This window comes from Trachurus japonicus, chromosome 23, assembly GCF_045865225.1.
Source record: "Trachurus japonicus isolate A0001 chromosome 23, Traja_1.0".
Taxonomy (NCBI): domain Eukaryota; kingdom Metazoa; phylum Chordata; class Actinopteri; order Carangiformes; family Carangidae; genus Trachurus; species Trachurus japonicus.
The window spans coordinates 23,386,198-23,403,061 of NC_140929.1; the positions used below are offsets into that span (position 1 = coordinate 23,386,198).

General features: G+C 42.4%; 1 protein-coding gene across 7 annotated transcripts in view; it reads left to right on the forward strand.

Moving 5' to 3' along the window:
* The first annotated feature begins 4,996 nt into the window (after positions 1-4,996).
* Positions 4,997-16,864, forward strand: part of dennd5b (DENN/MADD domain containing 5B) — an 86,470-nt gene continuing 74,602 nt past the window's right edge. For 4 of the 7 annotated variants that reach the window (XM_085769782.1, XM_085769783.1, XM_085769785.1 and 1 more), the window contains exon 1: positions 5,082-5,392. In XM_085769782.1, coding sequence (XP_085625908.1) covers positions 5,284-5,392 — 109 coding nt within the window. In that variant the 5' untranslated portion in view covers positions 5,082-5,283. Of the gene's footprint in view, positions 5,393-16,864 lie in introns of all 7 variants that reach the window. The other 3 variants (XM_085769788.1, XM_085769789.1, XM_085769786.1) reach the window with 2 other exon arrangements.

Genomic DNA, 16,864 nt, shown 5'->3' on the forward strand with positions numbered 1-16,864 from the left:
TTCGTCCAAATTTGACGAACCGGGAGGAGCTTCCGCTACAAACAAGCTTGAAATATAGACGTATTTAATTTTTTTTTGAACAATTTCGCATTTCTGGGCTTCAATACAAGACGGACATTACATACGAGCAGCATGGAGGTATTTGGATGTTTTTTGGTGTGTCTTTTTGGACGAAGACAATTGGTATCCATTTGCAACCGTTATATGGACATGCACTGCTACGCCGAGACCCCCTGTAACTCAGAGAAGGCACGGAGGACTCTGAAACTTCTCCCAGCCCTTAGTCGACATGAGGGTGAGTAGATAATGAGTGAAATTTCAATTTTGGGTGAACTATCCCTTTAAACTGATCAGCTGCTGTTAGAGCAGACACCAAACTGGACCCATTACCGTAAGAAAAATCAATGGGTAACTTTTTTGCTACGTGGTACACTTCAAGGCTTTTAAAGTCCTTTAAGGGTGGAAAACGGAGTCAATGTATGCCTTAACTGTTATGTCTCCTTACTATGCCATCATTGTTAGTGGTTTATATTTCAAGCTTAAGAAATAATGGTCTCACTTTGCAGAGCAAAAATGTAGGACAGTGATTTCCAAAACAAATAAAATTATTAAATTTACCTGCATTGTATTAATTAGGGTCCGGGCAGCTAAGCTGCCGGGAACCTATTGTATTCCTAGGAATTCTTTCTTCTTCTTCTTCCTCTTCTTCTTCTTCTTCTTCCAAGGAAGTCATACTTCCCATGGGTGAAAACTCACCAAACTTCACAGAAACATCCAAACCCATGCCAGATTCACTCAACTCCAAGGACATGTGCCCCCCCCTCCTAGGGGGGGCACAATAAGCGTTTAAATTTAAAAACTTAAAAAATTCCTACCAAACCAACGGTAGATGCTACAGTTTTAAAACTTTCACCACAATGTAGCCTCAATAAACTTTTGTCCACTTAAACTTATTACAAATTATGAAGTCCATCACTCTGTTTTTTTCAATAACTGTAAAACTTTTAAAATGTATCTCCTCCCACAATTTTTGCTCAATTGACACCAAACTTGCTACAGAGCATCTCCAGACTATGGCAAATATCAGAATTTTATCTCAAAAACTGAATTTTTGATAATTTTGAATTCTGCTCTCATGGGAACAACTGCAGTCAATGTGAGACTGGAATTTTTAAACATCAGATTTTCTCTTATGAAGCAAAACACGTATCATTAAAAACAAATCACCAACATTTCCATGCTGTCAAGATGCAATTTATGTATTATCAGATTTTTGTTTAGATGACTGAATTTCTGACATTTTGACCATTTCATCACAACAGCTGCCCGGGCACTGACTCACCTGAGTGGATAAATGAAGCTACACAGCAGGTCTCACTACCAGCCAATTAGCTCAGTGAGTTAGGAGCTGGTTCTTGGTGTCAGAGATTGTAAGTTCATGACCCAGCAAGGGTGATGATGATGATGACAGATCAAAATGTCAGATTTCCTCAACATGAAATACAAGACAGTTGTACAGATGGTGGCATCACAGCGAGCCTTTTAAAAAAAAAACAAATAGCTTGGACTGGACCATGTGCGAAGGCTCCTAACATCTTAGACTCATAGTAGATGTTTGACAAATACATATCAGAATTTTACCTCAAAAACAGATTTTTCTTTTTACTGTGGTTTCAAATCTGCCTGCACGACAGTGAATGGTTTACTCAATTTGTGAAGCCACTGTTAAACTGCCATTTGTCAATTAGCTCAGTGCGATAAACAATGGTCTTTGGTTCCACGGGTTGTGGGTTCAATCCTCAACTGGTGCAAATTGAACATTATAAGGTCAACTGTCTTGTCTTCCTATTCTCCTGTTTGTTGCTCAGAATTTGCCTAAATTTGCCAAAATTAGCCCGGACCCGACCCATTGCTGCGCAGCAGCTATAATATATGGTTGGATCCTCTAAGTAACATTCATAAACAACGCATTATATGGAGGACCCGAGAGCAGCTAAGAAAAAACATATAAATACACGCTCTGCAAATTTGGTTGTACGATGCAACATATGTGTTTTCAAGGCAAGGCAGAAATAAAGTGATGAACATTCTGGGATGTATGGCTGAGATGCACACACACAGACCAGGCAGCACTGCAGCATGGCATTACACAACACCACCATGAAAGCTGCTGTTCTCCAAAAGATCATCTCTATACCTGAGCCCTGCTGACAAGCAGCTTGACCTCTAGGGCACTACTGGGAAAAAGGTTTCTGGTTTGATGAAAGTGAGGTTGAATTGTTTGGAACAGCATTCAGCATTATGCACGGTGTGAAAGCTGCACTGGTTACCAAGAAGACACCATCATCTCAGAGGTGAGTTAGTTTGGAGAGATTTGCAGCTTTGCTTGAACAGCTCTACATAATTAAGCTTTATCAAGGTAGCTATCTAACAGAATAATGTCCTGTAAGGTGACCAGCCTTAATACATCTGCTGAAGCTCAGTAGAGGCTAGCTGATGAAGAGGATGATGATCCAATGATCCAAACCAGCCAGCAGCATCATTCAGGCCTATACAAGTGTGCAGTCTTTGTTGAATATATGGAACACACACACATAATGAACTCACACCCTACCACCCAATCAGAACAGCAAAACCCAAATTGATTGACATGACAGTTACAGGGGGGTAGGGAAGACTGGGGACAGTTGCACCACTTTTTGCATTTGGCTCTGTTACTCAGAGACTGTTTGGATTAGACAAACCAAATTTTTATACAATAAACTTACATTTGTCTGTTAATAGTTAACACAATTTAAAGATGATTACAGAATCCACATTCTTAACAATTTGCATTTGAGTGTAAGGAGTCAGATGTTGCAACTGACTCCAGGCCTGGGGATGGTTGCAACATGTTACAAATACAATATATTTCATGTCTAGTAAAAGGAAAAATGTAAGTTCTAATAATATTACAGTGTTATTTATTCATCAGCTTTGATCAGATGGCAATTACAGTATAGATTTGTCCAGATGAGGAGGCCTTACTGTATGTGCAGATGTCAAATATTCAAAATGAAAAAAAAAAAAGCCTTTCAGTGACATAGGATGAATAGAACAATTTGTGAGGGAATAACTTTTATTTTGCCATTGTCATTTATTCTCTCATCATTTTAATATTAGCAATACAACAGTAAAAAAAAAAAAAAAAGTAATGTCAAAATACTGTTTTGTGGTCTGTTTTTATATTCATGCATTGCACGGGGACAGTTGCCCCCGTCCCGTCAGCCATGATAAAACCCCATATGCTAGCTAAACAAAGTGCTCTTGATACATGCTAATCATATCAGCTTAAAGTTAACATATCACTCCTTTAAACCACATAAGTTTGAGCAGAATCACAAAAAGAGTGACAACAGTTTTAACAAAAACAAAGCTTAAGAAAAAAATACGTTCATACCTCAAAAACAGTTTTTTGCAATAAATCCTGGAGCATCTTTTGAATTCAACTGATTTTTCTCTGCAAGGGGGGGGAATCCAACTAAGCATCTGTCTCCTCTGTCAGCCTCTCCTGTCAGGACACCGAAGCTAAGTGAGTGTCATCACTCTAGCTTGTTCCTGATTGGAGAAAAATGACATGCTGCAACCATCCCCCATTGCAACTGTCCCCGGTCTTCCCTAGTTTTCATAAATCAGGTAGGCTAGTGACCTGCCTGAAGAACTATATCACAATATGTGTTATCTATCTATCTATCTATCTATCTATCTATCTATCTATCTATCTATCTATCTATCTATCTATCTATCTATCTATCTATCTATCTATCTATCTATCTATCTATCTATCTATCTATCTATCTATCTATCTTATATCTTATCACTTCTAGGCTGGACTACTGCAACTCTCTCCTGTCAGGATGTCCGAAAAACTTTCTAAAGAGTCTCCAGCTGGTCCAGAACGCCGCAGCGAGGGTTTTGACAGGAGTTAGCCTACCATAATTTCTCCCAATTTAGCTTCTCTCCACTGGATTCTTGTAGGATTTAGAATATACTTCAAAATCCTCCTGCTGACTTATAGGCTCTTAATGATAAAGCTCCATCCTATCTGAAAGAACTAATCATTCATCAATCTATTAATTAAAGGCCCCATGCTCTGGGTCTATTTACCTGCTGATATCCCTAACAAGATGTATCATTGGTTTTGAGTAGGCCTATCTGTGATCTGCTTAATATGGTTTATTCTGCCCCTTTCTGTTGCCTCTTTCTGGAGCTCTAGCAGGCACAGGTCATTTGGCCAATCAGAAGAGAGAATGAGAACCTCTCCTCTGATTGGCTCACTGTTTTTGAGTGGCATGTGGTCGGGCCAATCACAGGCAAGTAACTGAAACCTAAGCTGCATTCATAAAAATTGAAAAAAAAAAAACAACTGGTCACGGTGGGCGGAGTTACCTTGTGTGTGACATCACAGAAAGGAGGAAGTGCTATCTGCTCGTCTCAAAGAGAATGTTCCTACAAATGGGTGGTGTGTGTTTCTCCGTTTATGACCAGTTTGATGCATGGGGCAGTATATACTACGTGGCCCAGAGACCTCCCCAAGCACGAAAAAATAACCAAAATCACATTTTTCATGCCATGGGGCCTTTAAATTGTGCTGCTTACACTAGCCTAAATCAATGATAAGATGTGCTGTCCCAAACAGCCATAGGTCCTGTCCCCATCAAATAAAAAGGCTTTGGGTCAGATTACACAAAAGGAAGTCTATGATAACCTTCTTTCCTCCTAGGTAACATCTTCACTAATTTCTCATATCATTCATATGGCTATTTTTCTTTAGATTATAGGCCTATGGCAAAAAAAAAAAAAAAAGCTTTCACAAGGCAGAAATTCAAAAACTGTCCCAATCACCCTCAATTCAGCCTACACAAAGGGCAGCTAGTGCAGGAGACACTGGTGGACGCTGGATTTGAATATCCCGCCCTTCCAGGCAGGCGGGCGGCTCATTAGAGCTGCGCTGATGGAGGCGGGGATTCAGCTCTGTCTCTCCTGCCGCTCACCCGCTCAGTGTGTCGGGAAGCTCCGCAGACACAGTGCACGGAGAGAGAGAGAGAGCCAAACTCAACTAAACCAAACGGAACAAAAGCAACTTCGCTTTATCGCAGACTCTCTTTGTTTTGAACGCCAGGAATCGGCGCAGCGACGCGTATATTTGGAGCAGTTAAAGCCATAGTTTCCTCCCAGTTCCTCTGGAGTGGAGATGTGTCGCTGGGAGAAGTAGGAGCGGACAGCGCTGCACGCCAAGCCGGGATGAGTGGGAGCTCCGCGGTGTCCGCTGCGGCGCCCTGCCGCTTCGCACACTACTTTGCTATTTGTGGGATAGACACAGAAACTGGACTGGAACCGGACGAGTTAGCAGGTACGGGGTTATTTCACTATTTCTACACACTATTGCGTCTGTAAATCTCCACTTAAAGTATAAAAGAAAGAAACCTCCACAGTCCTCCAGCAGCTTCACTCCTCTGAGGAATGTTGTTGACCAGAGATATCCCTCCACCATCATGTAGGGCTCCTGTGGTGAGAAGATACATTATGATGCAGGACCTCAAATCACAGCAACATAAACGGCATCAATGACATATTGTAAATAGGCTACTTTCATTTAAATTCATTATGATACGCACACAATGAATGGCTTCATTTCACAGAGTGCTGTCAACCAGCCCTCCATAGCCTATACTACTTACACTACAGTGTAGCCTACCTTAGTCAGGCTTGTTGACTGGGATACCTCTACCCTGTGAACTGCTGTCATGTCAGGTCAATGGACATCCTGTGTGAGCAAAAAAAATCACCAGAATCAGATTTAAACTTCCTGTGCTGCTCCCTCTGAGGCAGCCAAAGTCACATCACTGCTCATAATTATAGGACTGTATACTCTATTCTGTAGTTTCCCCAAACAAACCCCAAATAGTCCCATATGCAGCCTCTTGTATTATAACAGATGACAAACCAAACATTTCAAAGAAGAATCTCCCTTTGCTTTCCATCCACCACTTTTTATTATGTTGCGTTTAATGTTTCCAGGAAGATTGTTAAAGGTGGTGGAGCAGCCACAGCGGGAGAGATTTAATTCAGTGGAGGGGGAGCAGAGAAGCTGTGTGTTGCAACACAGCTGCTCGCTGCTTGAAGACCTGCCTGCGTATCAAGATATAGGGACTGTTGTTGTTTTTCTTCTGAGCGCACAAAGCCAGTGTCTCCTCTTATGACGGCAGCAGTGGTGTTGCACCAGTTTACTCTGTCACCAAATGCATGTGTTGCTCAGGTATTACATCACAGATGAATTAGTAGCTCCTGTCTGTGCAACTGAGACTCTGGGCCAAAGTTCAGAACTGTAAAGTCCACATGTGTGTTGAAAGTGAGCTGCTGCGACTGCATGTTTGAGGATAGAGCTCCTGGAAATATATGAAGCTTGTTCTTTTGTGCCTTTGAGTGTTGGTTATCAGTTTGTGAATGTCTCTGGGGATCCTTTTGGGGTGTGTGTGTGTGTGTGTGTGTGTGTGTGTGTGTGTGTGTGTGTGTGTGTTTGCTTCAGGCTACAGTGAATCTCAGGATGAGATTCGGGTGACAGGGTGAGAGAGGTGACACACACTAATGAGCTTCCATCACATTCACACTCTGTTGTCGCCAACATCAAACCAACCTGCTGAGATCCTCCTGGTGTGTGTGTTTCTGTGTGTGTGTGTGTGTGTTTTCAATATTCATTAATCTGCCAATGGAATGGAAAAAACAAACATGTCCATCACAGTGTCTCTTAGGTCAAGGTGACAGTTGCAGATGTCTAATTTTGTCCACCCAACACTTCAAAGTCCCCGTGAAACCACCAAAATTGAAGGAGATTGGAGAAGTTATGGGATTTTTTAAAATCAGTCATCAGAATAGTTGCCGGGGCTGTTGATGACGTGTCCTTTGATTGTTTGCTTGACCCACAGTTTATGTCTTTGCTGCTTTTGGTGGTGAAACTAGAAGATCGGGTCAAAGATGTGTCCATCTTGGAGCTTTTTATTATATTATTTAACAAGAATAAATACATTTAAGACCACAAACATCTATAGATTAAAGGGACAACGAGGAGTTTCTCCATCGGCAGAACGAAAAATTCCACGACAATAAAAAAGCCTCATATGAATGTGGATGAATCTATGAATCTATCCATTTTCGATAAATATATCGTTTTGTCTCTATCGTTATTTTGTTATTATTAGTGGTGGTGGAAATGCTGGTTGTCCCTTTAAGGATTTGACTCAACAGTCTGCAGATTTTCCCAAAGTCCAGCTGGAGAACAGGAGCTTAGAACACCAGTAATTGATAAATTGATTAGTCAATAGAATTAATAGTCCAGTCTGTGGTTCAAGCACACGCAGTATCACAACACCCCCACATCTTTGGTACCCAGGGGAGAGCGGTTATTGCGGTGACCCACATTAAGCAGTGTTGTATGCCTTTTGCTTATTTGAAGCGGTGGATCCCCTCCTCCCGGTGCTGCTGTGGCAGTGTGCTCTTTACTTCCCTCAGCCCATTGTTCTACCAGAGGGCTAGACTTCCTGTAGACCTGCCTAGGGCTCCATTAAGGTTTACAGCGTCTTCTCTCTCTCTGTCTTTTGGTGCCTGCTCTGGAATACAGTGGTTCTCAACCTTTAAAGGCTCAACATTTTGGCAAATTGGCCCATTGCCATAATCTCTATAGTCATAGCAGTAGGTTTGTTACCTTTAATTGTCGGTGCAAGCTATTTTTAGAACGGCGGAGCAGAGCCGCGAGCTGCTCAGAGCTACGCTATGGAGGCTAATGGGATTTATTGGTTTCCCTCATCAAACTCATTCACCATCACCAAGCTATGAGATAATAACGGAACGTTACGAGACAGTTGTTTTCAAGGTGAATTCATGCAAAACCGCTGATGCACATCCCCGTTAGGGGCAGTTTTTCGGCAAGCAGTCTCTGTATTTGCCTTGAAAACAACTCCGTCTCGTAACGTTCTGTTATTATCTCATAGCGTGGTGAATGCGCAGGTCACAACTTGTCCACCAGAGCGTTTTGGAGTTGTTGGATTGTGTATTTGATGAGTTTGATGAAAGAAACCAAGAAATCCCATTAGCCCCCGTAGCGTAGCTCTGAGCAGCTCGCGGCTCTGCTCTGCCGTTCTAAAAATAGCTTGCACCGAAAAATAAAGGTAATAAACCTACTCTTAAAACTATAGGCATTATGGCAATGGGCCAATTTGCCAAAAATGTTGAACTATCCCTTTAAGAATCACAACCTCCAGTCCGAACATCCAAAGAGTCCATGTTTGCAACCCTCTCCCTCTTGGTGCTCTCAGTGTTTCCAACATCTTTTAGATTTTATGCCACAAAAGCTCTGAGGTTCGGAGAGCAAAGTTTAGTTTGAGGTTTGAGGTTCCTAATTAAGTGTCTACATTCTCAGGTCTTTGCTTCAGACTGGAATGCTAATTAGCTGGGTTAATTCCCGCCCCATAAATAGCCACTTCGTCAGCCCAGACACTCGCCACATATGATGCCAGTGAGCCTCGGTGATATAAATACCCCATTGGCTCCCACTCAGAGCTGGAAATATCCCCCACATTCTAACACCAGATGTATTTTGGGTCAGCAGCATTGTTGAGATGAAAGGTGAGAGGAGCGAGGAGCTGATATGGGGGGGGGGGTAGACGCTCTGCACGTCAGTTATTGATAGAGATATGAGGTCAGTGCTGCTACAGTATGACATGTATAATGCACCAGTTCTCCATCCTCTACCCCTGGCTGCAGAGATGACGGTGGCTCAGTCCAGTGCTGGACAGCTGAGCGCCTTAAATAATCATATATAGGGATATAAAAATGTGTGTTATGATTACACTGTCTTAATTCTTCCAGTGAAAGATGTTTTCAATGTTGCACTTTGTATTTCTGAAGGAAAGACTGAGTAAAGACTCACTGCTGTTGATGAGATTTCTGAATTTTATTTTTGGTTGTTGTCCATATGTCAATTATTATCGCCATTTATTTATTTGGATTTATTGTTTAGGCTAGAATTTCTGATACGTCTTAACATCATTATTGTTTAATACAATCCAAAACCCAATCATATTTAATTTACTGATCTATGACACAGAGAAACGCAGCAAATCATCAGAATTGCAGTTTTAGTGCAGTTTGCTACATTGTAATCCATTTTCAAATTAGTTTGCAATTGATTATCAGTCAGTCAGCTGATCACTAGTGTTCGCTTATCATTTAAACTGCTGAATGTTTCATAGCAAAAAAAAAAAAGTTGTGTTGTTCTCTGTAGAGATTTATATTTGAACACTGTAAATGATGTACACAGTGTAAATAGAGGTAACCTCATCTCTGCTCAAAATCACTCAGAAATTGATCATTCTCTCAGTCGACTGATTGATTGAACAACAACTTGTTGCAGGTCTGACTCTGACTTAATGAATATAGAATAATATAGAATACAGAGTGCTCTCAATACACACACTCAACAGCACTGTAATGACGTTGTCTTGAGTCGGTTGAATCATAGGGGAAGATGTTATCAGATTGAATTATTCCAGTGCTTTTGGAAACTGTTCCATATTAGGGATTAAAACTCACGATGCGTTTATTTATTGTTTCCATTTTGACCGTGTTGTTGTGATTTGTCATTTGCACACAAACCTTAGAAAGCTATAAAACTGAATACCTGAATTACTTTTGAAATACTACATGGAAAAAACAAACAAAAAGCCGTGTCAGTGCAGGTTCCAGTAATTGGATACAGTGGGGTACTGTGGGGTTCATGCTTGTTTGCATTACTGATATGCATGAGCGTACACAGATGTGCAGCACATACCTTCACACGCACTGAAACAACAGATGCTCAGTTTCAGTTGTCAGACGGTCCACAAAAAGACGCCTCACCATCTTCTTCCTCCTCCTCCTTTACTTTTTGTCCTCCCTCTCCTTCTCCTTTCATCCCCTGCTCTCCGTCTCCACCTTTCACACCTCCCACTCCTCAACAGCAACCCCCCCAGCCGCCCCCACCCTGTGTGTCTGTGGTGACACGGACTCAGACAGGCTTTTATCCGTCCTCTATCAGGGGTCTAGTCTAGTCGTCAGCCATAACCCAGACGTAGATATGTTAATATCACCTCAGAGACGGGGAGAGTTGCTGGGCCTGGTGAGAAAGCAGTGGGATTTACAACCGCCTCTGATTCTTAGCCAGGTGCCAATCACCCCCCTTTAGAAGCTGTAAAGGTTTCATCTCTTCATTACAAGTTTTAACACATCCAGTTCAACGTGAATGTCTTTCATAGCAGCTGACTTTGATGTAAAAACCCACCCTCAAGGAGATTGAATCTTAATACTTAAGACTTCTCTTGTTCCTTTTGAGTTGCTCTTACATTATACAAGCATCTCTGACCCTCAGGTCTTTGCGTCATGGAGTTAAAACCCCAGCAAAGAAATCTCTGGTCTTATACAATCTGTTTCCTGTCTGGATGTGAATGATCATGTGATTATGCTTTTTCAGACATGTTAGTATGGATGGAGATTATTGCCGGTCATCTGCATGGAGATCCTTTTCGCTTAGACACAGCCTTTTTTTTTCTCAGTTTCATTCAAATCACACATAGAATCATATTCATCATTTTATCTGCTTTTTTCTAAAATTTTCAATACATAGTAGTGCTTATAGGGACATGATAACGATTTGGACACAACAAAAGAAACAGAGACTGTAACAGAAAAGTTAAAATAGATTAATAATATAGATTGGATTCAAAATGTATAGGGGTTCCTCAGTATGGCAGGGCTCCACCTTCTAATGAATATGTCTTTTTGAAGTCTCAGGGAGTATGTTGTTTGCTCCATCTGGTATGTTTCCTTTATTTTCTCAGTGCACATATTGTATGTTGGAGGTTCAGGCTTTAACCACCTTACTGCAATATATTTAATTGCTGTGTGAAGTTCAAACACTTCAGTTTTCAGTTTCGGGCATGGCCAATCAATGTGTTGTCCACCAGAGATTAACGGATGCAACAAAGATTTAATGGTCCATCAAACAACAAGACAACAAGATGTGGCCCTGGAACATGTATGGATCCACCTACTGTTTGACTCTGTCTCAATCTACAAATAGAGCACAGGTGTGTGATTTGCCCCTTAAGACAGACTGAAGATGGCTGTGTAGGCCGAAACGTTTTTGTCTTACTTATTTTTGTTTCTTTATTTTATTTTATCACCATGGTTGCACTTTTTTGTTGTTTGATGGACCATTAAATCTTTGTTGCATCCGTTAATCTCTGGTGGACATTGCCATTTTTGATCAGTGTGCGAGCCTTTTCCTCCTGTTGCTCTCAAATGTTTGTTGGCCTTGCGCACCTGAAAAGAGGATCTTTTTTGGACAGTGAGCAAGAGCGCAAACACCTTTTCTCCTTTCAATCAATGTGTTGACCACCATTTCTCCAGCCTTTATTTGAGTGTGTAGTGCTAAGGATACAGCCATTCTAGTGTTTTTGATTGATTATTATTCCACATTGTTTTATAACCCAGAAACACACCTGTACGGCGCTGGCTGGCCAACCCTAGTTTGAATTCAAACAGTGCGGGACATTTGATCCTCCCCCCTGGGACGACCCTGTTGCTCCACTGGGTCCAGTCTAACCCTGTTTATCCGGCTATTAAAATTCAGTTTATTCTAAGAGCTCCCTGGCTGCGTGCTGTAGGGAGCTGGGAAGTTGCCCCGGCGTGGGTTTTTAAATATGAGTTGGAGCTGAGAGGTGTGCAGGCAGGGCTGCGGCGGTGGGAGTGTCCTCGTCCGGGCTGCGGCTGCACCATGACACAAAAGGGATTTGAGCAGCTAAAGCTCCCCTCTGGCCCGGGCCATCTGTCCGGGCACAGAGCGTCCCTGGGAGTCAGTCGGCACAAAGGGGCGGCGTGCTATAACACTGTCCACTGACGACAGCGGCTACAACACTGACACATGCCCCTGTTGACTTGGCTATAACAATGGCATGCCCTGGGTAATACTACAATGCTGAGAGCTCAGTAAAACAAAGAGAGAGCCTATAGTTTGAGTGCTTATTGTGTTGTACAGGATGAAGTGAATGATGTGCTGTTGTGTTTCTCCTGCTCCAACGCTGTGACCTCCTCAAACCATCTGTTTTTTTGTTTTGTTTTTGTTGTTGTTGCATTCACTTTTATCCCGTTTTGCTTTTACCGCAAGTCCTAGCCGTCTTTCTCCTCCACTCTTTCTTTCATGGCTCATCAGTCCCATCCTCGGCTCTTCCTGCCTGTAGTGATTTCAGCCATCTCACTGCGTTTTTTTTTTTTTCCGTTTGCCTCCGTTAGCCTGGGCCAGGCTGCTGTTAAGCCTGTTAGAGTAATCCATTTGGACAGTTCCTCCAGGCTACACTGAACACATCGCTGTAATGTTACACACGGCTGGGCTTCACTACTGTCTACACACACACACACACACACACACACACACACGGACCTCCTCGTCCCCAACATTGAGATAATGCTCCTTACCCCAACCTGGACCACCACAACTGAATCCCTAAGGGGGGGGACTTTTTTATTACACTTTTTAATGGACATCCTTTTCCTTTCCTATCATTATTATCATTGCAATTAATTCTTTTGTTGTTGTGGCTATAATCCTGAGGAGTGGGACTTGACTTGGCTTCCAATACAAAGAAGGAGCACCCTTAAAAAAAGAAGCTGGCAGAAGGTCTAACCCGAACCTTAACCACCTCTAAATATGCCTGACCCTAACCTTGAACACATCACCATGTCGAATCCTGACCTTTAACGCCTCGATCTGGCTCTAACCCTCAGGGGAGGAGGGCGGTGGGGACGGGGGCGTAACCCTCAAACTGTCAATTCAACTTGTGGGATCCAGCATAGTGGGGTCATTTCAGCCACCACAACTGGCCTCTGCAAACCACAAATGTACTAAAACAAGGCCACATGAGCACAAACACACATAAATAAACATGTTCATGCTCATATCCGTGGCCTCTTGTGATGTTAAAGGGATAGTTCAACATTTTGGCAAATTGGCCCATTGCCATAATCCCTATAGTTTCAGGAGTAGGTTCATTACTTCTAATTGTCGGTGCAAGCTGTTTTTAGAACGGCGGAGCAGAGCCGCGAGCTGCTCAGAGCTACGCTATGGAGGCTAATGGGATTTCTTGGTTTCCCTCATCAAACTCACCAAATACACAATCCAACAACTCCAAAACGCTCTGGTGGACAAGTTGTGAGCTGCACATTCACCACGCTATGAGATAATAACGGAACGTTACGAGACAGAGTTGTTTTCAAGGTAAATACAGAGACTGGTTGCAGAAAATTTGCTCCTGACGGGGACATGCATCAGCGGTTTTGCATGAATGTACCTCGAAATCAACTTCGTCTCGTAACGTTCCGTTATTATCTCATAGCGCGGTGAATGTGCAGGTCACAATTGTCCACCAGAGCGTTGTGGAGTTGTTGGATTGTGTATTTGATGAGTTTGATGAGGGAAACCAAGAAATCCCATGAGCCTCCGTAGCGTAGCTCTGAGCAGCTTGCGGCTCTGCTCCGCCGTTCTAAAAATAGCTTGCACCGACAATTAAAAGTAACGAACCTACTGCTATGACTATAGGGATTATGACAATGGGCCAGTTTGCCAAAATGTTGAACTCTCGCTTTAACCAGCAGCATCCTGTCATATACAACCTGTCACTATAGGAAGTCAGCTTATCATGACTTTAAATCCTTCTTCAGTTGGTCGTAATTGGCATTTAAATGATGTGAGGGAGAGGACATGCCTGTTGTGATGAATAGTGATGGAAGGAAGATAAAGGATAGAAGCAGTTTCCAGGTAATCTGTGGTTTCGGGGCAGAAACTCTCAACCGTGTGGGAGGAAGGTCGGAGTCACAGTAGTGACGATCTGTCAGAGGCCTGGACGTGTTTGTCATAGGTAGTGACAGGATGCTGAGTGTCAGGGCTGCGTGGTCTCATCCTCGCCCAGAGGCCGTGTGCTTCCAGTCAGAGTTCAACAGGCAGGAGGCGGAGGAGCGGCGATGATGGATCATCAGCCTGTGGGAGTCTCCGAGCCCCCGGCGACCTTTAGATGATGCTGCAAGGCAAGCTATGGCCGACCGGTCACACCCCCTTTTTTTTTTTTGCTAAATGACTCCCCGTGTCCAACGGCAAAGTGAGCAGTTGATCTCAGGAGGGGGTGCAGGCAGACGTTTCACGAGTCCCACCCTCCCTCACGCTGACCTTTGACCCTCAGCTCCATATGTTCTGTCTCTATGGGAGAGGGAAGAGACAAAGGAACCAGAGGGAGCCTGGGGGGTTGTTGTTTTGGTTTCTCCAGAGGATCCCACAACTCAGCTGCAATTGGACATGACCATGGAAACACGACAACGCTGTTCTCTGGCCTGTGTTCGTGAGACATTTAAATCCTGCCTCATCTTTACTGAGCTCAGTGAAAGACACTGAGGCTCAGTTTTTGCTGGAGAAAATATTTGATCTCAACAGGTGATAGAAAAACTGAAGAACGAAAACCTGCAGACTTGGTCGATTTAGTTTTTTAGACTTTTTTTTTTTTAGACTTTATTTATTTGCACATACAATAGAACAAATACATATCTCTCTTTACATTAAAGTAATGTTTGAGCTGTTGGCATCAACCCATTAACTAATGAAAAAAATGTGAGTTGCTCTCACATTCTCATACACCTTATAATGCTGTCACTCACAGTCCGTCCAATTCCGCAGCTGCAGCAGCTACAAATAATAGGTTAGTAGTAATTGTCCCAAACCATCTGCTGTGGTCTGGGCTCGGGTCGGGTTTGGACAGGTTCTTTTTTCTGGCTCAGGCCTGATCAAAGCTCTAGACATGTTAATTTCATGAATGGTTCCAGAAAGTTACCAGGAAAAAAAGTTGACTGGTATTCCAGCAGCATCACGACCACTTGATTAATATTGGGCCTCATTCACCAATATCTTCTTAAGAACCTTCTTAGATTCTTTCTTAAGTTGTTCTTAAGAGGTTCCTTAAGAAAACCCTACGTCAGATTCATCAACGCGTTCATAAGCCTCAGAATTGTTTGCAGCTGTAAGTTGAGAGCGTGTGCCAGGTGAGTCTAATTAACATATGATTAGCATGAGTAACCGCCCCGTCAATGCCCGTAAAAGGGCATGAGACTGCAGGGCCGTGTGCACACAGAACCCACAGGCATTGAGCAGAGAAGGTGAAGTGAGAAAGAAAGTTGAAATGCTCAAATGAAAATCTGGGAGGGAGCACCAGACTCCAAGCGTAAAAAGAACTTCAGTAGTGAAGTGGAGCTACTGCGGCAGGAATGAAACAAAGAAACAAACAAAAGGCTTAGATTTAGTTTATATTTTTATATTTATATTTAGGCTATATTTAGTAGCCAGCAGTGGATGCAGCTCTTCAGGTTGTTATCAGAGAGACCACACTCTCACGTGTGCCACCACAAATATCATCATATGATATTTAAAAAAAAAGAGAAAAATTATTAAGTGTCTATAATGTTTTTTAAGAGACTGCAATGATTTGTCAATTATTATTATTGATGATTATTAAAAACATCATAAAAGATAAGAAAATAATTCTTATTCAAATCATATGATATACAACTGCAGAAAACGCTATAATTGGTTATTTTTGCAGAAGTCTCAGCACTTAAAAATGCGTAAGTATACTCCTGACTGTTCATAGATTTTGTTCTTAGTTAAGAACAAATTCTGGATAAGAAAACATTCATGAATGCCACAATCTTCGTAAAAACTTCCTTTTCGTAAAAACAAATTTGTTCTTAAGAACGGTTCGTGAATGAGGCCCATTGACGTTAAGAGTTGACAGTTAGCCGTCTCCCCTAAAGGACTGTAGTGCTACTTGTGTAGAGACGCGGATGCCTCTGGGCGGCATGTGTTGACGTATGCAGGGTTCTGAGTGGTAAGATGTTATCACCAGTCTGGAGAGGAAGCCTCGGTGCACTATCAGAAAGTCACATCATGACCTGAAGGGTTTGTATTTAAATGTCACTGATATTTCCCATGTAGCCTGTTGGGGTTTTTTTATCCACTGTCTCAGCTTAAGCAACACAATGAAGTCGGAAATCTGAATCATTTCACTGTAACGCACTAAAAGTCAACCTTTGGATTGCATCGCAACAACAGAAAACACCTCCGTGTCCCCTGTGGCCTCTGCTCGTCCTGAGTGTCCTTGCTCTCATTTCCATGCTCTGTGCTCTCCTCAGCCAACATCTCACATGTAGGGATAACTGCAGGACTCACATCTGGACTCACACCACCACACACACTCACATCATCACACACACACTCACATCACACTTCCCACAAGCTAAATGAATTAGAGTTCAGACAATCGACAGTAGCTCATCTTAATTTTAGAATTTTTCCTTCCTTTATTGAATCTTTGTGTAATAAAATTCAGAAATTAGCATGATCTTCAGTCCTCTGCTTATTCTGTAAAACAGCAGTGCTGGAAGTGAACCATGTGATTTGCTGCCTGCACATTCACTGCTATTAGATGCAGAAGCTACGAATCTGAAGCATCTGAATTCAAACTGCTGCTGTTTTGTGAAGCTGTTAATGCATAAAAGTCATAAAACCTGTCATTGGCTGTGTGCCCTGCAGGCATGTCATACATCACAGTAACCTTGACAATGTATTGAAACATACCGTAAAGGTTGTTTTTTTCATAATGGCTTCTTTGTCCGAAGGAGGTTCAGGACACACACTCAGAGCGAGGCCATTATACGTCACACTCACTTTAAACTGCTTGCGTTAATATGTCGACTT